This window comes from Heptranchias perlo, unplaced genomic scaffold, assembly GCF_035084215.1.
Source record: "Heptranchias perlo isolate sHepPer1 unplaced genomic scaffold, sHepPer1.hap1 HAP1_SCAFFOLD_140, whole genome shotgun sequence".
In the NCBI taxonomy this organism is placed as follows: Eukaryota; Metazoa; Chordata; class Chondrichthyes; order Hexanchiformes; family Hexanchidae; genus Heptranchias; species Heptranchias perlo.
In genome coordinates this window covers 787,107-810,558 of record NW_027138646.1, presented here as the reverse complement: position 1 = coordinate 810,558, position 23,452 = coordinate 787,107, and the positions used below count along the sequence as shown (strand labels likewise).

Below are 23,452 nucleotides of genomic sequence, written 5' to 3'. Positions count from 1 at the left end.
TTCCAATACATATTACACTCCCAGCTGTAGTCCCAATACCCATTACACTCCCAGCTGTAGTCCCGGTTCCCATTACACTCCCAACTGTAGTCGCAATATCCATTACACTCCCAGCTGTAAAAACAGTTCCCATTACACTCCCAGTTGAGTTAAAATATTTGTCACATCTACAATGAGCTGTTTTGATTTTTAAGTTGGGGTGCTGTGTTTTGAGGCCATCATTTTCTCCTGTCAATTTCCTGGTGTTCTGGATTTGAGAATGAAGTGAGCTGGATCGCCCGGATCAGCAGAGGGCTGTAAGGATGGCCCTCGTCTCCATTCCTCTCTTGAAGAGATTGAGGTGGAAAGGCTGGTGTGGGTGGGACACAAACGCTCAGAGTTCAGTTTGGGTTCATTTGGCTTTAGTGTCCAATGGGGGAAGGGTAGAGCCCCCCTATTGAATGGTTAGTGGGCCACACTTGACTTTCACCTGGAGCCCTGTCGTGGTTCAGGCCCGAGTCCGACACCACTGCTGGTGCAATGGGATGTGTGGACACTCCTGACCCCCCGCCCGACCCCCCCCTGACCCACCCCAACCCCCACCCCGGCCCTCCCCCAACACTCCTGACCCCCCCCACATCCCCTAACCCTCAACACCCCCGACCCCCCCGGCCCCCCCTGACACTCCTGACCCCCCCACATCCCCTAACCCTCGATCTGTTATCTGCCCCACCCGACAGGTACAGACTGTGAGCGGAGAGCTGGACTCTCCATCCACAGTGGCTCCAGACCAGGGGCTTTCCACAACAGGCCTCTGGCCAAAAGCCTAATCCAGATTCACTCCAGAAGCAGCTGCGCTCTGAAGGCTAATAGCTGTTTAATGCTGTGTCCTGGTCGGGTGGTTTGAGATGGGCATTATCTTGTTTTGACGACCTATTTGTTTCTACAGGTTATGCTACAGCGGGAGATCTGCGGAGTCTGTCTACAGCCTACCCCATGTTAAAGGGTGTTGTCCAGCTGACGGCAGGAGTATTAGACCTTCTCCATGTGCATCAAGAGGTTTGTTGGTGATTAACAGGTCAAATCTCTCTTCCGCGGCTCTCGTTTGGATTGGGGTTCAGTGTTGGTCATTTTCTCTCTTTTAGCCCCTGCACCTCATGGGGCCCCTGACCGAGAGAGCAGACTGGCTGCTCCTGGATACGACCAGGTTACGGCCAGGCTGCTCCATACCCCAGTACTCGAGAACTCCATTCCCACCCTCCCTTGCGCCTGGCACCATATCTTGGGTACTTCAGGTCAGACTGGGCTCCTCCGCTGGTTGAGTAAGCGCAAAGTGTGTGACGGGGACTGAGCCGTACAGTCCAGGCTGCCCTCAGCCGAGGCCTGGCATTTGACCCCAGCACCCAATGGCTAGGGGTCCTAATTCTTGCTGGAAAGTGAGTGTATGGGACGTCGGGTGAGGACAGGGCCCAGCACCGGGTGTGGACAGGGCCCAGCACCGGGTGTGGACAGGGCCCAGCACCGGGTGTGGACAGGGCCCAGCGCCGGGTGTGGACAGGGCCCAGCGCCGGGTGTGGACAGGGCCCAGCGCCGGGTGTGGACAGGGCCCAGCGCCGGGTGTGGACAGGGCCCAGCGCCGGGTGTGGACAGGGCCCAGCGCCGGGTGTGGACAGGGCCCAGCGCCGGGTGTGGACAGGGCCCAGCGCCGGGTGTGGACAGGGCCCAGCACCGGGTGTGGACAGGGCCCAGCACCGGGTGAGGACAGGGCCCAGCAACAGGTGTGATGCCCCCCATGGCCTGTCAGCACTCATTACCTGAGCTCACGTGAAGATTGGTCACAGGTTCAATCCCGACTCCAGAGACTCAAGCATATAATCCTGGCTGACAGTCCTAGGGCAGTACTGAGGGAGTGCTGCACTGTCGGAGGGGCAGTACTGAGGGAGTGCTGCACTGTCGGAGGGTCAGTACTGAGGGAGTGCTGCACTGTCGGAGGGTCAGTACTGAGGGAGGGCTGCACTGTCGGAGGGTCAGTACTGAGGGGGTGCTGCACTGTCGGAGGGTCAGTACTGAGGGAGTGCTGCACTGTCGGAGGGTCAGTACTGAGGGAGTGCTGCACTGTCGGAGGGTCAGTACTGAGGGAGGGCTGCACTGTCGGAGGGTCAGTACTGAGGGGGTGCTGCACTGTCGGAGGGTCAGTACTGAGGGAGTGCTGCACTGTCGGAGGGTCAGTACTGAGGGAGCGCTGCACTGTCGGAGGGTCAGTACTGAGGGAGCGCTGCACTGTCGGAGGGTCAGTACTGAGGGAGTGCTGCACTGTCGGAGGGTCAGTACTGAGGGAGTGCTGCACTGTCGGAGGGTCAGTACTGAGGGAGCACCGCACTGTCAGAGGTGCCGTCTTGTGGATGAGACATTAAACCGAGGCCCTGTCTGCCCTCTTAGGTGGATGTAAAAGATCCCACGGCATTATTTGAAGAAGAGCAGGGGAGTTCTCCCCAGTGTCCCGGGGCCAATATTTATCCCTCAACCAACATCACTAAAAGCAGATTATCTAGTCATTATCACATTGCTGTTTGTGGGATTGGCTGCTCCATCTCCAACATTACAACAGTGAAAAGTACTTCATTGGCTATAAAGCGTTTTGGGATGTCCTGAGGCTGTGAAAGAGGCTGCAGGAATACAAGTCCTTTCATTTCAAGTCTTTCTTTGAGTAAAAAGGCTCCCACTTTCCATGGAACTGACTACAGCATAAAGAGAAACAGAAAAACAGGGAAAGGAAAAATAAGAGTAACAGCCCTGATCTCACCAGTGTGAGATTTCCTCATTTCCCAGTGTGGGCGCCCTAGAGACTCGGAGTGAGATTTCCCAGTGTGGGCACCCTATAGACTCGGAGTGAGATTTCCCAGTGTGGGCACCCTATAGACTCGGAGTGAGATTTCCCAGTGTGGGCGCCCTGTGGTCTCATAAGAACATAAGAAATAGGAGCAGGAGTAGGCCAATCGGCCCCTTGAGCCTGCTCCGCCATTCAATAAGATCATGGCTGATCTGATCCTAACCTCAAATCTAAATTCATGTCCAATTTCCTGCCCGCTCCCCGTAACCCCTAATTCCCTTTACTTCTAGGAAACTGTCTATTTCTGTTTTAAATTTATTTAATGATGTAGCTTCCACAGCTTCCTGGGGCAGCAAATTCCACAGACCCACCAACCTCTGAGTGAAGAAGTTTCTCCTCATCTCAGTTTTGAAAGAGCAGCCCCTTATTCTAAGATTATGCCCCCTAGTTCTAGTTTCACCCATCCTTGGGAACATCCTTACCGCATCCACCCGATCAAGCCCCTTCACAATCTTATATGTTTCAATAAGATCGCCTCTCATTCTTCTGAACTCCAATGAGTAGAGTCCCAATCTACTCAACCTCTCCTCATATGTCCACCCCCTCATCCCCGGGATTAGCCGAGTGAACCTTCTTTGTACTGCCTCGAGGGCAAGTATGTCTTTTCTTAAGTATGGAGTCCAAAACTGTATGCAGTATTCCAGGTGCGGTCTCACCAATACCTTATATAACTGCAGCAATACCTCCCTGTTTTTATATTCTATCCCTCTAGCAATAAAAGCCAACATTCCGTTGGCCTTCTTGATCACCTGCTGCACCTGCAAACTAACCTTTTGATTTTCTTGCACTCGGACCCCCAGATCCCTTTGTACTGCAATACTTTCCAGTTTCTCGCCATTAAGATAATAACTTGCTCTCCGATTTTTCCTGCCAAAGTGCATAACCTCACATTTTCCAATATTGTATTGCATCTGCCAAATCTCCGCCCACTCACCCAGCCTGTCTATATCCCCTTGTAGGTTTTTTATGTCCTCCTCACTCTCTACTTTCCCTCCCATCTTTGTATCATCTGCAAACTTTGATATGTTACACTCGGTCCCCTCCTCCAAATCGTTAATATAGATTGTAAAGAGTTGGGGACCCAGCACCGACCCCTGTGGAACACCACTGGCTACTGGTTGCCAGTCCGAAAATGAACCATTTATCCCAACTCTCTGCTTCCTGTTAGATAACCAATCCTCCACCCATGCCAGAATATTACCCCCAATCCCGTGATTCTTTATCTTGAGCAATAACCTTTTATGTGGCACCTTGTCGAATGCCTCCTGGAAGTCTAAATACACTACGTCCACTGGTTCCCCTTTATCCACCCTGTATGTTATATCCTCAAAGAACTCAAGCAAATTTGTCAGACATGACTTCCCCTTTGTAAAGCCATGCTGACTTTGTCCTATTAAATTATGTTTATCCAAATGTTCTGCTACTGTCTCCTTAATAACAGACTCCAAAATTTTACCCACCACAGATGTTAGTCTAACTGGTGTATAATTTCCAGCCTTCTGCCTACTACCCTTTTTAAATAACGGTGTTACATTGGCAGTTTTCCAATCTGCCGGGACCTTTGCCGAGTCCAGAGAATTTTGGAAAATTATTACCAAAGCATCCACAATCCCTACTGCCACTTCCCTCAAGACCCTCGGATGTCAGCCATCAGGTCCAGGGGATTTATCTGCCTTGAGTCCCATTAATTTACTGAGTACCAATTCCTTAGTGATTTTAATCGTCTCGGAGTGAGATTTCCCAGTGTGGGCGCCCTGTGGTCTCGGAGTGAGATTTCCCAGTGTGGGCACCCTATAGACTCGGAGTGAGATTTCCCAGTGTGGGCGCTCCGTGGTCTCGGAGTGAGATTTCCCAGTGTGGGCACCCTATAGACTCAGGGTGAGATTTCCCAGTGTGGGCACCCTATAGACTCAGGGTGAGATTTCCCAGTGTGGGCACCCTATAGACTCAGGGTGAGATTTCCCAGTGTGGGCACCCTATAGACTCAGGGTGAGATTTCCCAGTGTGGGCACCCTATAGACTCAGGGTGAGATTTCCCAGTGTGGGCACCCTATAGACTCAGGGTGAGATTTCCCAGTGTGGGCACCCTATAGACTCAGGGTGAGATTTCCCAGTGTGGGCACCCTATAGACTCAGGGTGAGATTTCCCAGTGTGGGCGCCCTGTGGTCTCGGAGTGAGAGACTGTGACTGTGACGAGCCTGAGCCAGTGCCCAATAGGAGCTGAATTGAATGTAGTACTGAGGACGCTCTCTCTGAATGATATCAATGTATTTGTTGTGTGTTTAGCTGCAGAGAGTGCCTGTACGGAGACAGGACAATAGGAGAGAGGTGGAGGTGCTGATGTTGGTTGAGGATGGTGTGGACTCTGGGAGCAGACAGCCTGAGAGGGGGCTGAGTCTCCTCGTGCAGTATGTGCTGGGGAAACCGCTGGATAAAACGGAGCAGCTCTCCAACTGGGAGAAACGGCCTCTCCGGCACAAGCAGATCATTTACGCAGGTGAGCAGCTCACGATAACCTCACCGTTACCGTGCGGTAAATACTCGCACCGGCGATTCAGTGAGCCAGCACACCCTGTGCACTGGTTCACAGTTCTGTTTTGTGACCTGTAATAATCTGGTTTGAGAAATATTTTTGGTCTCCGATTTCTATAAAAGTGAAAATCACAGCCTGGTTTTCTGGGCTGTCTGTTGTCAGGTTACATCTCGAATGTGAGAGCTGATGAGAGACTGAGTTTCCTGAAGGGAGTGTTGTGCCTGATACTGGGAAACGCACTCTGTGGTCAGTCGTGGCTCAGTTGGCAGTCTCTGAGTCAGAAGGTCATGGGTTTAAGTCCCAATCCAGAGACTTGAGCACAAAATCCAGGCTGACACTCCCAGTGCAGTACTGAGGGAGTGCCGCACTGTCGGAGAGTCAGTACTAAGGGAGCGCCGCACTGTCGGAGGGTCAGTACTGAGGGAGTGCCGCACTGTCGGAGGGTCAGTACTGAGGGAGTGCCGCACTGTCGGAGGGTCAGTACTGAGGGAGCGCCGCACTGTCGGAGGGTCAGTACTGAGGGAGTGCCGCACTGTCGGAGGGTCAGTACTGAGGGAGTGCCGCACTGTCGGAGGGTCAGTACTGAGGGAGTGCCGCACTGTCGGAGGGTCAGTACTGAGGGAGTGCCGCACTGTCGGAGGGTCAGTACTGAGGGAGTGCCGCACTGTCGGAGGGTCAGTACTGAGGGAGTGCCGCACTGTCGGAGGGTCAGTACTGAGGGAGTGCCGCACTGTCGGAGGGTCAGTACTGAGGGAGTGCCGCACTGTCGGAGGGTCAGTACTGAGGGAGTGCCGCACTGTCGGAGGGTCAGTACTGAGGGAGTCAGTGCCCATGGAGCCCGTACCCCAGGGAGAGTCAGTGCCCGTGGGGCCCATACCCCAGGGAGAGTCAGTGCCCGTACCCCAGGGAGAGTCAGTGCCCGTGGAGCCCATACCCCAGGGAGAGTCAGTGCCCGTGGGGCCCATACCCCAGGGAGAGTCAGTGCCCGTACCCCAGGGAGAGTCAGTGCCCATGGAGCCCGTACCCCAGGGAGAGTCAGTGCCCGTACCCCAGGGAGAGTCAGTGCCCGTGGAGCCCGTACCCCAGGGAGAGTCAGTGCCCGTACCCCAGGGAGAGTCAGTGCCCGTGGGGCCTGTACCCCAGGGAGAGTCAGTGCCCGTGGGGCCCATACCCCAGGGAGAGTCAGTGCCCGTACCCCAGGGAGAGTCAGTGCCCGTGGGGCCTGTACCCCAGGGAGAGTCAGTGCCCGTGGGACCCATACCCCAGGGAGAGTCAGTGCCCGTGGAGCCTGTACCCCAGGGAGACTCGGCCCCCTTCAGAAGGGGAAGATGGAAAAGGATAGTGGAAATGGGGAGAAGAAGCTAACGGTAAATAGTGTGGTGATTTTGGATCTGTGCTGTGTGCAGCGGCCGATGCCTACTGCCTGTTAGATGTTTATGATGCCTTGCGTCAGGAGCCACAACGATTCGGCCTGAACCGCAGCCTTGATGACTGCATGATGTGGAAAGTGGAGAAGAGAGGAAGAGAACACAAACCAAAGAAAAGCAAGAGCAGTCCCACCATCCCAGTCCAGGTAGGAGACGGCACGGTCACATCAAACTCAGGGGTTCCCAGCAAGTGTTGGAGAACACGGAGTGTTGCTGGGGTGGGACAACTGGGCGGGAACAAGTAAGGAGGGAGAAGCGGAGAAATGAAGTGTGTTGGGAGTAACCAGATATTGGGGACAGGGTAACTGGATACAGAGTAAAGCTCCCTCTACACTGTCCCAGCAAACACTCCCAGGGCAGGTACAGGGTTAGATACAGAGTAAAGCTCCCTCTATACTGTCCCAGCAAACACTCCCAGGGCAGGTACAGCACGGGTTAGATACAGAGTAAAGCTCCCTCTACACTGTCCCATCAAACACTCCCAGGGCAGGTACAGCACGGGTTAGATACAGAGTAAAGCTCCCTCTACACTGTCCCATCAAACACTCCCAGGGCAGGTACAGCACGGGTTAGATACAGAGTAAAGCTCCCTCTACACTGTCCCATCAAACACTCCCAGGGCAGATACAGCACGGGTTAGATACAGAGTAAAGCTCCCTCTACACTGTCCCATCAAACACTCCCAGGGAAGGTACAGGGTTAGATACAGAGTAAAGTGGATTAAGATTGAAGAGATGGGGTCTGGGTGGGGTTCGGAGGTGGGTGATATCGCGGAGGGAGAAATACATTTTCTTGCTGCTGGAGAGATTATCAGATCCGAAGCTTAGCTCCAGGTCAAACAGGGCAGTGATTCATGATGTTTTGGGAGGGGGTGAGTGTGAAGTGAGTGGGAGGGGGAGGGGGTGAGTGTGAAGTGAGTGGGAGGGGGAGGGGGTGAGTGTGAGGGGTGGGTGCGAGGGGGGAGTGCGAGGAGGAAGTGGTTGAGAGCGAAGGGGCAGGGGGAAAGGGGTGAGGGTGATGAGGAGGAAGTGAGGGTGAGGAGCGAGTATATGGGGGGAGGGGTGGGTGCGAGTGTGAGGGAGTGAGGGGGTGGGTGCGAGGGAGTGAGGGGGAGAGGGGGTTGCAGGAGGGACAGGAGAGTGACGTTTCCTCCAGTAATTCAGCATCGCTGAATATTTAAAATGTGCCAGTGATATTTCGAGCATCAGTTTGAAGTGGTTTTATTTGTACAGGGTGTACAGGCCCCTGCACCAGGCCCGGAGAGGAATCCAGCCTTCCCCCCTGTATCACCCTCACAATTCAGCATCATCTGTGACAACATGTTGCAGGGGCTGGGCAGGTACCTCCGCTGTCTCGGAGTTGATGTGAAGATTCTGGAGAATGAAGATGATCACAGGAAGGCTGCTGAGGTGAGACAGGGGAGAGGAGAGTGGATTGAGGGCGGGAGGGAGAGGGAGAGCGCGGGGGAAGGGGAGAGAGAGTCAGGGGGGATGGGGAGAGAGGGAGGGTGGGGGAAGGGGAGAAGGGGGCGCGGGAAGGGGAGCGGGGGTAGAGGAGAGAGAGGGCAGGAGAAGGGGAGAGAATGGGAGGGAAGGGGAGAGAATGGGAGGGAAGGGGAGAGAATGGGAGGGCGGGGGAAGGGGAGAGAATGGGAGGGCGGGGGAAGGGGAGAGAATGGGAGGGCGGGGGAAGGGGAGAGTGGGAGGGCGGGGGAAGGGGAGAGTGGGAGGGCGGGGGAAGGGGAGAGTGGGAGGGCGGGGGAAGGGGAGAGTGGGAGGGCGGGGGAAGGGGAGAGAATGGGAGGGCGGGGGAAGGGGAGAGAATGGGAGGGCGGGGGAAGGGGAGAGTGGGAGGGCGGGGGAAGGGGAGAGTGGGAGGGCGGGGGAAGGGGAGAGTGGGAGGGCGGGGGAAGGGGAGAGTGGGAGGGCGGGGGAAGGGGAGAGTGGGAGGGCGGGGGAAGGGGAGAGTGGGAGGGCGGGGGAAGGGGAGAGTGGGAGGGCGGGGGAAGGGGAGAGTGGGAGGGCGAGGGAAGGGGAGAGTGGGAGGGCGGGGGAAGGGGAGAGTGGGAGGGCGGGGGAAGGGGAGAGTGGGAGGGCGGGGGAAGGGGAGAGTGGGAGGGCGGGGGAAGGGGAGAGAATGGGAGGGCGGGGGAAGGGGAGAGAATGGGAGGGCGGGGGAAGGGGAGAGTGGGAGGGCGGGGGAAGGGGAGAGTGGGAGGGCGGGGGAAGGGGAGAGTGGGAGGGCGGGGGAAGGGGAGAGAATGGGAGGGCGGGGGAAGGGGAGAGAATGGGAGGGCGGGGGAAGGGGAGAGAATGGGAGGGCGGGGGAAGGGGAGAGTGGGAGGGCGGGGGAAGGGGAGAGTGGGAGGGCGGGGGAAGGGGAGAGAATGGGAGGGCGGGGGAAGGGGAGAGAATGGGAGGGCGGGGGAAGGGGAGTGGGGGCGGGGAGGGAGGAGTGAGGGCGGGGAGGGAGGAGTGAGGGCGGGGGAAGGGGAGGGAGAGAGGGCAGGAGAAGGGGAGAGAAAGGGAGGGCGGGGGAAGGGGAGAGGGCGCGGGGAGGGAGGAGTGAGGGCAGGGGAAGGGGAGGGAGAGAGGGCAGGAGAAGGGGAGAGAAAGGGAGGGCGGGGGAAGGGGAGAGAGGGAGGGCGGGGGAAGGGGAGAGAGGGAGGGCGGGGGAAGGGGAGAGGGGGTGAGGGTGAGAGAAGGGGTGAGGGAAGGGGAGGGAGGGAGGGAGGGTGGGATGGGGAGAGGGGAGTGAGGGTGTGGACAGTGCAATGTAATCCATTCTGGCTGCAGAACGGAGGCTTTGAGAATGAGTCAGGTATTATTAAATTGCAATGTGTACAGGTAGCAAGGCTCCTGCCCTCTCAGTGTGGTTTGTCCATGTGGAATTCTATGGTCAATGGTCACTCTCTCACTGTGAGTGGGATTCTATGGTCAATGGTCACTCTCTCACTGTGAGTGGAATTCTATGGTCAATGGTCACTCTCTCACTGTGAGTGGGATTCTATGGTCAATGGTCACTCTCTCACTGTGAGTGGGATTCTATGGTCAATGGTCACTCTCTCACTGTGAGTGGGATTCTATGGTCAATGGTCACTCTCTCACTGTGAGTGGGATTCTATGGTCAATGGTCACTCTCACTGTGAGTGGGATTCTATGGTCAATGGTCACTCTCTCACTGTGAGTGGGATTCTATGGTCAATGGTCACTCTCTCACTGTGAGTGGGATTCTATGGTCAGTGGTCACTCTCTCACTGTGAGTGGGATTCTATGGTCAGTGGTCACTCTCTCACTGTGAGTGGGATTCTATGGTCAGTGGTCACTCTCTCACTGTGAGTGGGATTCTATGGTCAGTGGTCACTCTCTCACTGTGAGTGGGATTCTATGGTCAATGGTCACTCTCTCACTGTGAGTGGGATTCTATGGTCAGTGGTCACTCTCACTGTGAGTGGGATTCTATGGTCAGTGGTCACTCTCACTGTGAGTGGGATTCTATGGTCAGTGGTCACTCGCTCACTGTGAGTGGAATTCTATGGTCAATGGTCACTCTCTCACTGTGAGTGGGATTCTATGGTCAGTGGTCACTCTCACTGTGAGTGGGATTCTATGGTCAGTGGTCACTCTCACTGTGAGTGGGATTCTATGGTCAGTGGTCACTCGCTCACTGTGAGTGGGATTCTATGGTCAGTGGTCACTCTCTCACTGTGAGTGGGATTCTATGGTCAATGGTCACTCTCTCACTGTGAGTGGAATTCTATGGTCAATGGTCACTCTCACTGTGAGTGGGATTCTATGGTCAGTGGTCACTCTCACTGTGAGTGGGATTCTATGGTCAGTGGTCACTCGCTCACTGTGAGTGGGATTCTATGGTCAGTGGTCACTCTCTCACTGTGAGTGGGATTCTATGGTCAGTGGTCACTCTCTCACTGTGAGTGGGATTCTATGGTCAATGGTCACTCTCTCACTGTGAGTGGAATTCTATGGTCAATGGTCACTCTCACTGTGAGTGGAATTCTATGGTCAATGGTCACTCTCTCACTGTGAGTGGAATTCTATGGTCAGTGGTCACTCTCTCACTGTGAGTGGGATTCTATGGTCAATGGTCACTCTCTCACTGTGAGTGGGATTCTATGGTCAATGGTCACTCTCACTGTGAGTGGGATTCTATGGTCAATGGTCACTCTCTCACTGTGAGTGGAATTCTATGGTCAATGGTCACTCTCTCACTGTGAGTGGAATTCTATGGTCAATGGTCACTCTCACTGTGAGTGGGATTCTATGGTCAATGGTCACTCTCTCACTGTGAGTGGAATTCTATGGTCAATGGTCACTCTCACTGTGAGTGGGATTCTTTGGTCAATGGTCACTCTCTCACTGTGAGTGGGATTCTATGGTCAATGGTCACTCTCTCACTGTGAGTGGAATTCTATGGTCAATGGTCACTCTCACTGTGAGTGGGATTCTATGGTCAATGGTCACTCTCTCACTGTGAGTGGGATTCTATGGTCAATGGTCACTCTCTCACTGTGAGTGGGATTCTATGGTCAATGGTCACTCTCTCACTGTGAGTGGGATTCTATGGTCAATGGTCACTCTCTCACTGTGAGTGGGATTCTATGGTCAATGGTCACTCTCTCACTGTGAGTGGGATTCTATGGTCAATGGTCACTCTCTCACTGTGAGTGGGATTCTATGGTCAATGGTCACTCTCTCACTGTGAGTGGGATTCTATGGTCAATGGTCACTCTCTCACTGTGAGTGGGATTCTATGGTCAATGGTCACTCTCTCACTGTGAGTGGGATTCTATGGTCAATGGTCACTCTCTCACTGTGAGTGGGATTCTATGGTCAATGGTCACTCCCTTGTGTGAAATGGGGTTACAATTGACGGTGATTTTGCTGAATTCCCGTCATCGAGCCGATGTTGAGTGTCCAATGTCGGCCTGTTATCCATTCCTCATCCAATATCAACTGGCATCCAACTCTTACCCCTGGACTCAGTCGATAGTGATCAGAATTTGGACCCAGTTCCATCTCCCTGACAAGGGGCACTGTAACTGGCTGTATTACCCTGATCCCACCTCACAGGTCAGCGCTGGGCCCGAGACCTTTGTGGTGTGTGATTCAGAGACGGTGTCTTTACCTCTATACCTTGGGGAGGGCAGAGGCAGGGGGTGGTGTTCAGTTGGGGAAACGGTTTAACAAGAAATAGTTAATGTCCACAAGAGCTGAATACTTGGCATTGAAAAGATTCCACGGCCACTATTTAAAGAAGAGCAGGGGAGTTCTCCCTCGTGTCCTGGGGCCAATATTCATCCCTCAACCAACATCACTGAAAGACAGATTATCTGGTCATTATCATATTGCTGTTTGTGGGATCTTGCTGTGCTCCAATTGACTGCTGCATTTCCTACATTACAACAGTGACTACACTTCAAAAGTGTTTAATTGGCTGTAAAGCACTTTGGGACATCCTTTGTAAGGAGCAAAACTGTCAGTTTCCCAGTGTAGACTGGTATATCATCGCATTCTACAAATACTTTTAGTTTGGATTCTGAGCCCTGGCATTGACTACATAGACCAGGGAGCTCCCATGCTGGAGCACTGCTCCCTGCTGAGTTAGCAGGTCTCAGTCAGGGGAGCAGTTGGACCTAGTGCCTCTAGGGTTAGGTAGGGGGAATCAGCCCGGGCTCCTGCTCTTGAAACTTCCCAGTGAGCCCTGCTGGGAAATGTATGTGTGGTAGTTGAGTGAGGTCAGTAACATGCTCGGCTGTGATGTCCTCCATGGTTGAATTCCCTGCTGACCATCTGTGTCTAGGATCACAGATGAAGAGTGGCCACTGGACAAGGTGCCTGTGGAATCAAGCCTGAGCCTGGAGTCAGCACCTTCGAGGAGGTGGGGAGGGAGTGTTTGTATCCTCCGAGGGTCGTACGAGGGCTATGGCAGTGTGTTTGATGCTGCTGATAGTGGCCTTGAGTTGACTGTACTCTGTGCTTTAATCAGTGTTTGCTCTGTGTCCCTCACTCTGTTACAGTGCAACATGCATTATAACCATGGAAAATGTGCACAGACTGTGAAAGTGACAAAGAACATTCAGTACTTGGTGGGTCATATTACAGGAGCTAACAAACCACTGTTTAAATTGGGCATTTAGGAAAAACATTGCATCTCTTCAACTGGGCAGAGCTTGGGAATAATGAAATGGTTCAGGAGTGGAGTGGAATCATTGGCTAAAATAGCACTGACTGGGACGAAGTCTGCCTGGTGAGGCTGAACTGCTCTGGAACCAAGATTAACGCGTTACATTTCCACATTTGTAGCCTCAGCCGAGCCCAGTCCTGACCTCACTTCAGGTCTCAGCATGCACTTCACAGCTGGAGTCATGGACAGTGATCAGGAACAGAACCTGGGCTGAGCTTTTCTCTTCAACCCAGAGAAACGAAAACAAGAAAGAAAGACTTGCATTGAAACAGCGCCTTTCACAACCTCTGGACGTCTCAACCGTTTCACAGCCAATGAAGTGCACTCACTGCTGGGCCTGTTTCAGGATTAATGCAACATTACAACAGTGACTATACTTCAAAAGAACTTCCTTGGCTGTGAAGCACTTTGGGACGTCCAGAGGTTGTGAAAGGCACTGTAGAAATAGAAACATAGAAAATTTAGGACACAGAAGGAGGCCATTCGGCCCATCGTGTCTGCACCAGTCGAAAAAGAGCCACCCAGCCTTATCTCACTTTCCAGCACTTGGTCCGTAGCCCTGTGGGTTACAGCACTTCAGGTGCACATCCAGGTACTTGTTAAATGAGTTGATGGTTTCTGCCTCTACCACCCTCTCAGGCAGTGAGTTCCAGACCCCCACCACCCTCTGGGTGAAAACATTCTCCTCAGCTCCCCTCTAATCCTTCTACCAATCACTTTAAATCTATGCCCCCTGGTTATTGAACTCTCTGCTAAGGGAAATAGGTCCTCCCTATCCACTCTATCTAGTCCCGTGATAATTTTATACACCTCAATTAAATCACCCCTCAGCCTCCTTTATTCCAAAGAAAACAACCCCAGCCTATCCAATCTTTTCCCAAAAGCTAAAATTCTCCAGTCCTGGCAACATCCTTGTAAATCTCCTCTGTACCCTCTCTAGTGCAATCACATCCTTCCTGTAATGTGGTGACCAGAACTGTACACTGTACTCAAACTGTGGCCTAACTAGTGTTTTATACAGTTCCAACATAACCTCCCTGCTTTTATATTCTATCCCTCGGCTGATAAAGGAAATGCAAGTTCTTTCTTTTGCCATATTCGTCACAAGCTGCAACTAGTTTTCTCTGGTCCCCAACGGTCCTGAGCAGGAGTACTCCTCCCGTCTCCCTGCGGTCAGCTGGTGGCCCTCGATTGACCCCCCTCCCTGCCCCTCTCCCGTACTGCTCCCAGGATTCAGCTGCCAGAGAGGCAGGGGGCCTGCGGGGCGTGGTGAGCAGCCTGTGGAGGTGGCACAGGCCCCTCCAGCTCACCTCAACTATTAAGCTGAGGCCCGAAGAACAATTTTGGCTGATCCTCGGGCCAATCTCTTCAGGTCGTGACACCCGTTCCGTGCCCATAGTTGGCCGCTAACCCCATCATGTCTAAATAGAAGCCGTGAGTCCAGCTGTGGGTTGCCGGGGTCACAGGCCCCTGTAGTTTGGTATACGTTCATTAATCGCACTTTCCCTTGCTCTGCCAGTGGCTGTGTGGTAATGTGTGTGTGTGTGTGTGGTAGTGTGTGTTGTTTGTGTGTGGGTGTGGTAGTGTGTGTTTGTGTGTGGGTGTGGTAGTGTGTGTTTGTGTGTGTGTGGGTGTGGCAGTGTGTGTTTGTGTGTGGGTGTGGTAGTGTGTGTTTGTGTGTGTGTGGGTGTGGCAGTGTGTGTTTGTGTGTGGGTGTGGTAGTGTGTGTTTGTGTGTGTGTGGGTGTGGTAGTGTGTGTTTGTGTGTGGGTGTGGTAGTGTGTGTTTGTGTGTGGGTGTGGTAGTGTGTGTTTGTGTGTGGGTGTGGTAGTGTGTGTTTGTGTGTGGGTGTGGTAGTGTGTGTTTGTGTGTGGGTGTGGTAGTGTGTGTTTGTGTGTGGGTGTGGTAGTGTGTGTTTGTGTGTGTGTGCGTGGTGTGTGTGGGTGTGTGTGTTTGTGTGTGCGTGGTGTGTGTGTGGTAGCGTGTGTTGTTTGTGTGTGCGTGGTGTGTGTGCATTAGCGTGTGGTGTGTGTGTGCGTGGTGTGTGTGGTAGCGTGTGTGTTACACAGCTGTGACCACAGGAGAGAATACTACCCCTGCTGATGCACATACAGAGGATTGTGGGGGGACTGTGTATAACTGAGCCGCACTCAGATCTCCGACATCCTCCGATCAGACTCCAGCACAGTGAGGGAGGGTCAGTCAGGCGGAGGCTGTGGAGAGATGTGTCCACGGTGCGAGTGTAGAGGGGGGAGGGGTACATTCAGAGGGGAGCAGAGAGAGTGCTGGTGGTTGGAGACCGGGAGGGGGGAGTGGGGGAGCATGGTGGGGGTGGGGGGAGAGCGCGGGGGGAGAGGGGGAGCATGGTGGGGGGAAGGGGAGCACCGGGGGGAGAGGGGGAGCATGGTGGGGGGAGGGAGAGCGCGGTGGGAGAGGGGGAGCATGGTGGGGGGAAGGGGTGCACCGGGGGGAGAGGGGGAGCATGGTGGGGGGAAGGGGAGCACCGGGGGGAGAGGGGGAGCATGGTGGGGGTGGGGGAGCACTGAGAGGGGAAGGGGGTGGTGGGGGAGGTGGGATTACGGTGGGGGTGGGGGAACGCTGAGAGGGGAAAGGGCTGGTGGGGGGAGGGGAAGCGTGGAGAGGGGAGGAGGAGAGGGGGCAGTGGGGGGGCGGGCGAGCAGGGTGAGGGGAGGGGGTTGTGGGGGGAGGGGGAGCATGGGGAGGGGGAACATGGTGGGGAGAGGGGTCGGAGGCCGTGGGGGGAGGGGGAGTGTAGTGGGGGTGGGGAGCACGGTGGGGGGAGGGGGAGGGGGAACACGGTGGGGAGAGGGGCTGGGGCAGTGGCAGGAGGGGAAGCACGGTGAGGGGAGGGGGAGCACCGAGAGGGGAGGGGGAGGGGGCAGTGGGGGGAGGGGGAGCACGGTGAGGGGAGGGGGAGCACGGTGAGGGGAGGGGGAGCACCGAGAGGGGAGGGGGAGCACCGAGAGGGGAGGGGGACGGGGAGCGTGGTGAGGGGGGAGGGAGGGGGAACATGTTGGGGAGAGGGGCCAGGGGCAGTGGGGGGGAGGGGTTCATGGGATTAACACCACATGAACACACTGGTCAGGATTGGGGCAGTCGGCTGTCGGGGTTGCTGGTCTGGGAGAGATTGTCGGAGCTGCTCTGAGGGCCTCACTGAGGATGCTCCCTCCTCTCTCCGTCCTTTTCATACTTTATATGCGTTACACATTTGACATGCTTTATATCAGATTCTATGTACACTTTACACACTTCAGGTACTTTACATGCTTAAGATGCTTGACACAATTTACAAACTTTGGTTAATTTACGTACTTTAGATATTTAACATATTTTAAATACTTCACACACGAGGTTCTGTACACAATTTACACACTTCAGGTCCTGTACACACTTTGCACGCTGTAGGTCCTGTACACACTTTGCACGCTGTAGGTCCTGTACACCTTTTTTTATTTGTTCGTGGGATGTGGGCGTCGCTGGCGAGGCCGGCATTTATTGCCCATCCTTAATTGCCCTTGAGAAGGTGGTGGTGAGCTGCCTTCTTGAACCGCTGTAGTCCGTGTGGTGAAGGTTCTCCCACAGTGCTGTTAGGAAGGGAGTTCCAGGATTTTGACCCAGCGACGATGAAGGAACGGTGATATATTTCCAAGTCGGGATGGTGTGTGACTTGGAGGGGAACGTGCAGGTGGTGTTGTTCCCATGTGCCTGCAGCCCTTGTCCTTCTAGGTGGTAGAGGTCGTGGGTTTGGGAGGTGCTGTCAAAGAAGCCTTGGCGAGTTGCTGCAGTGCATCCTGTGGATGGTACACACTGCAGTCACGGTGCGCCGGTGGTGAAGAGAGTGAATGTTTAGGGTGGTGGATGGGGTGCCAATCAAGCGGGCTGCTTTATCTTGGATGGTGTTGAGCTTCTTGAGTGTTGTTGGAGCTGCACTCATCCAGGCAAGTGGAGAGTATTCCATCACACTCCTGACTTGTGCCTTGTAGATGGTTGGAAAGGCTTTGAGGAGTCAGGAGGTGAGTCACTCGCCGCAGAATACCCAGCCTCTGACCTGCTCTTGCAGCCACAGTATTTATGTGGCTGGTCCAGTTAAGTTTCTGGTCAATGGTAACCCCCAGGATGTTGATGGTGTGGGATTCAGCGATGGTAATGCCGTTGAATGTCAAGGAGAGGTAGATTCTCCCTTGTTGGAGATGGTCATTGTTTGGCACTTGCCACTTTTCAGCCCATTCCTGGATGTTGTCCAGGTCTTGCTTCATGCGGGCTCGGACTGCTTCATTATCTGAGGGGTTACAAATGGAACTGAACACTGTGCAATCATCAGCAAACATCCCCACTTCTGACCTTACGATGGAGGGAAGGTCAGCTGAAGATGGTTGGGCCGAGGACACTGCCCTGAAGAACTCCTCAGCTCTGCAGTCCTGCCACATCCAGTCGTGAATGGTGGTGGACAATTAAACAACCAACGGGAGGAGGAGGCTCTTTTGCAATACAATATTGGAAAATGTGAGGTTATGCACTTTGGCAGGAAAAATCAGAGAGCAAGTTATTATCTTAATGGCGAGAAACTGGAAAGTATTGCAGTACAAAGGGATCTGGGGGTCCGAGTGCAAGAAAATCAAAAAGTTAGTATGCAGGTGCAGCAGGTGATCAAGAAGGCCAACGGAATGTTGGCTTTTATTGCTAGGGGGATAGAATATAAAAACAGGGAGGTATTGCTGCAGTTATATAAGGTATTGGTGAGACCGCACCTGGAATACTGCATACAGTTTTGGTCTCCATACTTAAGAAAAGACATACTTGCTCTCGAGGCAGTACAAAGAAGGTTCACTCGGTTAATCCTGGGGATGAGGGGGTGGACATATGAAGAGAGGTTGAGTGGATTGGGACTCTACTCATTGGAGTTCAGAAGAATGAGAGGCGATCTTATTGAAACATATAAGATTGTGAAGGGGCTTGAACGGGTGGATGCGGTAAGGATGTTCCCAAGGATGGGTGAAACTAGAACTAGGGGGCATAATCTTAGAATAAGGGGCTGCTCTTTCAAAACTGAGATGAGGAGAAACTTCTTCACTCAGAGGGTAGTACGTCTGTGGAATTTGCTGCCCCAGGAAGCTGTGGAAGCTACATCATTAAATAAATTTAAAACAGAAATCGACAGTTTCCTAGAAGTAAAGGGAATTAGGGGTTACGGGGAGCGGGCAGGAAATTGGACATGAATTTAGATTTGAGGTTAGGATCAGATCAGCCATGATCTTATTGATTGGCGGAGCAGGCTCAAGGGGCCGATTGGCCGACTCCTGCTCCTATTTCTTATATTCTTATGTTCTTAAACATCCCCATCCTCAATGATGGCGGAGTCCAGCACGTGAGTGCAAAAGACAAGGCTGAGAGGTTTGCAACCACCTTCAGCCAGAAGTGCCGAGTGGATGATCCATCTCGGCCTCCTCCCGATATCCCCACCATCACGGAAGCCAGTCTTCAGCCAATTCGATTCACTCCACATGATATCAAGAAATGGCTGAGTGCACTGGATACAGCAAAGGCGATGGTCCTCGACAACATCCCAGCTGTAGTGCTGAAGACTTGTGCTCCAGAGTTATCTGCGCCTCGAGCCAAACTGTTCCAGTACAGCTGCAACACTGGCATCTACCCGACAATGTGGAAAATTGCCCAGGTATGTCCTGTCCTTAAAACGCAGGACAAATCCAATCCGGCCAATTACCGCCCCATCAGTCTACACTCAATCATCAGCAAAGTGATGGAAGGTGTCGTCGACAGTGCTATCAAGCGGCACTTACTCACCAATAACCTGCTCACCGATGCTCAGTTTGGGTTCCACCAGGACTGCTCGGCTCCAGATCTCGTTACAGCCTTGGTCCAAACATGGACAAAAGAGCTGAATTCCAGAGGTGAGGTGAGAGTGACTGCCCTTGACATCAAGGCAGCATTTGACCGAGTGTGGCACCAAGGAGCCCTAGTAAAATTGAAGTCAATGGGAATCAGGGGGAAAACTCTCCAGTGGCTGGAGTCATACCTAGCACAAAGGAAGATGGTAGTGGTTGTTGGAGGCCAATCATCTCAGCCCCAGGACATTGCTGCAGGAGTTCCTCAGGGCAATCTCCGAGGCCCAACCATCTTCAGCTGCTTCATCAATGACCTTCCCTCCATCATAAGGTCAGAAATGGGGATGTTTGCTGATGACTGCACAGTGTTCAGTTCCATTCGCAACCCCTCAAATAATGAAGCAGTCCGAGTCCACATGCAGCAAGAACTGGGCAACATCCAGGCTTGGGCTTATAAGTGGCAAGTAACATTCGCTCCAGACAAGTGCCAGGCAATGACCATCTCCAGCAAGAAAGAATCTAACCACCTCGCCTTGACATTCAACGCCATTACCAACGCCGAATCCCCCACCATCAACATCCTGGGGGTCACCATTGACCAGAAACTTAACTGGGCCAGCCACATAAATACTGTGGCTGCAAGAGCAGGTCAGGGGCTGGGTATTCTGCGGCGAGTGACTCACCTCCTGACTCCCCAAAGCCTTTCCATCATCTACAAGGCACAAGTCAGGAGTGTGATGGAATACTCTCCACTTGCCTGGATGAGTGCAGCTCCAACAACACTCAAGAAGCTCAACACCATCCAGGACAAAGCAGCCCGCTTGATTGGCACCCCATCCACCACCCGAAACATTCATTCCCTTCACCACCGGCACACCATAGCTGCAGTGCTTACCATCTACAGGATGCACTGCAGCAACTCGCCAAGGCTTCTTCGACAGCACCTCCCAAACCCATGACCTCTACCACCTAGAAGGACAAGGGCAACAGGCACATGGGAACAACACCACCCGCACGTTCCCCTCCAAGTCACACACCATCCCAACTTGGAAATATATCGCCGTTCCTTCATCGTCGCTGGGTCAAAATCCTGGAACTCCCTTCCTAACAGCACTGTAGGAGAACCTTCACCACACGGACTGCAGCGGCTCAAGAAGGCAGCTCATCACCACCTTCTCAAGGGCAATTAGGGATGGGCAATAAATGCTGGCCTTGCCAGCGATGCCCACATCCCATGAACGAATAAAAAAAAACTCCTGCAGCAGTGTCCTGTGGCTGAGGTGATTGGCCTCCAACAACCACTACCATCTTCCTTTGTGCTAGGTATGACTCCAGCCACTGGAGAGTTTTCCCCCTGATTCCCATTGACTTCAATTTTACTAGGGCTCCTTGGTGCCACACTCGGTCAAATGCTGCCTTGATGTCAAGGGCAGTCACTCTCACCTCACCTCTGGAATTCAGCTCTTTTGTCCATGTTTGGGCCAAGGCTGTTATGAGGTCTGGAGCCGAGTGGTCCTGGCGGAACCCAAACTGAGCATCAGTGAGCAGGTTATTGGTGAGTAAGTGCCGCTTGATAGCACTGTCGACGACACCTTCCATCACTTCGCTGATGATTGAGTGTAGACTGATGGGGCGGTAATTGGCCGGATTGGATTTGTCCTGCGTTTTAAGGACAGGACATACCTGGGCAATTTTCCACATTGTCGGATAGGTTACATACTGCACATCCTGCACACACTTTACACACTGTAGGTCCTGTGCACACTTTACACACTGTAGGTCCTGTGCACACTTTGCACACTATGTCCTGCACACACTTTACACACTGTCGGCCCAGTGCACACTTTACACTCTGTTGGTCCTGTGCACACTTTACACACTGTAGGTCCTTTGCACACATTACACACTGTAAGTCCCGCACAAACTTTACACACTGTAGGTCCCGCACACACTTTACACACTGTAGATCCCGTGCACACTTTACACACTGTCGGTCCTGTGCACACTTTACACACTGGAGGTCCTGCGCACACGTTACACACTGTCGGTCCCGTACACGCTTTACACACTGTAGGCCCTGCGCACACTTTACACACTGTAGGTCCTGCGCACACTTTACACACTGTAGGTCCTGCGCACACTTTACACACTGTAGGTCCAGTGCACACTTTACACACTGTATGTCCTGTGCACACTTTACACACTGAAGTTGCTTTGCACACTTTACACACTGTAGGTCCCGCACACACTTTACACACTGCAGATCCCATGCACAATTTACACACTCTAGGTCCTGTGCACACTTTACACACTGTAGGTCCTGCGCACACTTTACACACTGTAAGTCCTGCGCACACTTTACACACTGTAGGTCCTGCGCACACTTTACACACTGTAGGTCCTGTGCACACGTTACACACTGTAGGTCCCCCACACACTTTACACACTGCAGATCCCATGCACAATTTACACACTGTAGGTCCTGCGCACGCTTTACACGCTGTAGATCCCATGCACACTTTACACACTGTAGGTCCTTTGCACACTTTACACACTGTAGATCCCGCGCACACTTTACACAATGTAGGTCCTGCGCACACTTTACACACTGTAGGTCCCGTGCACACTTTACACACTGCAGCTCCTGCGCACACATTACACACTGTATGTCCTGTGCACACTTTACACACTGTAGGCCCTGTGCACACTTTACACATTGTAGGTCCTGTGCATACTTTACACACTGTCGGTCCTGCACACACTTTACACACTGTAGGTCCTGTGCACACTTTACACACTGTAGGTCCTGTGCACACTTTACACACTGTATGTCCTTTGCACACTTTACACACTGTAGGTCCTGCACACACTTTACACACTGTAGGTCCTTTGCACACTTTACACACTGTCGGTCCCGCACACACTTTACACACTGTCGGTCCCGCACACACTTTACACACTGTCGGCCCCGCACACACTTTACACACTGTAGGTCCTGCGCACTTTACACACTTTATGTCCTTTGCACACTTTACACATTGTAGGTCCTGTGCACACTTTACACACTGCATGTCCTGTGCACACTTTACACACTGTAGGTCCCGCACACACTTTACACACTGTAGGTCCCGTACACGCTTTACACACTGTATGTCCTTTGCACACTTTACACACTGTATGTCCTGTGCACACTTTACACACTGATGTCCTGTGCACACTTTACACACTGTAGGTCCTGCACACACTTTACACACTGTCGGTCCCGCACACACTTTAAACACTGTAGGTCCTGCGCACTTTACACACTTTATGTCCTTTGCACACTTTACACACTGTAGGTCCTGTGCAAACTTTACACACTGTAGGTCCCGCACACTTTGCACACTGTAGGTCCTTTGCACACTTTACACACTGTAGGTCCTGTGCACACTTTACACGCTGTATGTCCTTTGCACACTTTACACATTGTAGGTCCTGCGCACACTTTACACACTGTAGATCCCATGCACACTTTACACTCTGTAGGTCCTTTGCACACATTACACACTGTAGATCCCGCGCACACTTTACACAATGTAGGTCCTGCACACACTTTACACACTGCAGCTCCCGTGCACACTTTACACACTGCAGCTCCTGTGCACACTTTACACACTGTAGGTCCTGTGCACACTTTACACACTGTAGGTCCTGTGCACACTTTACATACTGTATGTCCTTTGCACACTTTACACACTGTAGGTCCTGTGCACTTTACACACGTTACGTCCTTTGCACACTTTACAGATTGTAGGTCCTGCGCACACTTTACACACTGTAGGTCCCGCACACTTTACACACTGTATGTCCTTTGCACACTTTACACACTGTCGGTCCTGCACACACTTTACACACTGTATGTCCTTTGCACACTTTACACACTGTACATCCTGTGCACACTTTACACACTGTCAGTCCTGTTCATACTCTACACACTAGGTATTGCGGACACTTTACACACTGTAGGTCCATGCAAACTTTACACACTGTAGATCCCGTGCACACTTTACACACTGTAGGTCCCGTGCACACTTTACACACTGTATGTCCTTTGCACACTTTACACACTGTATGTCCTTTGCACACTTTACACACTGTCAGTCCCGCACACACTTTACACACTGTCGGTCCCGCACACACTTTACACACTGTAGGTCCTGCACACACTTTACACACTGTCGGTCCCGCACACACTTTACACACTGTAGGTCCTGCGCACTTTACACACTTTATGTCCTTTGCACACTTTACACACTGTCGGTCCCGCACACACTTTAAACACTGTAGGTCCTGCGCACACTTTACACACTGTATGTCCTTTGCACACTTTGCACACTGTAGGTCCTGCACACACTTTACACACTGTAGGTCCTTTGCACACTTTACACACTGTAGGTCCTGTGCACACTTTACACGCTGTATGTCCTTTGCACACTTTACACATTGTAGGTCCTGCGCACACTTTACACACTGTAGATCCCATGCACACTTTACACTCTGTAGGTCCTTTGCACAC

At 52.9% G+C, this 23,452-nt stretch overlaps 1 protein-coding gene across 4 annotated transcripts in view; it reads left to right on the top strand.

The window, feature by feature from the left end:
* exd3 (exonuclease 3'-5' domain containing 3) overlaps nt 1–23,452 on the top strand; it is a 459,468-nt gene that overhangs the window by 221,218 nt on the left and 214,798 nt on the right. For all 4 annotated transcript variants that reach the window (XM_067977292.1, XM_067977295.1, XM_067977294.1 and 1 more), the window contains 4 exons: nt 929–1,038; nt 5,157–5,367; nt 6,810–6,976; nt 8,063–8,239. In XM_067977292.1, coding sequence (XP_067833393.1) covers nt 929–1,038; nt 5,157–5,367; nt 6,810–6,976; nt 8,063–8,239 — 665 coding nt within the window. The remainder of the gene's footprint in view (nt 1–928; nt 1,039–5,156; nt 5,368–6,809; nt 6,977–8,062; nt 8,240–23,452) is intronic.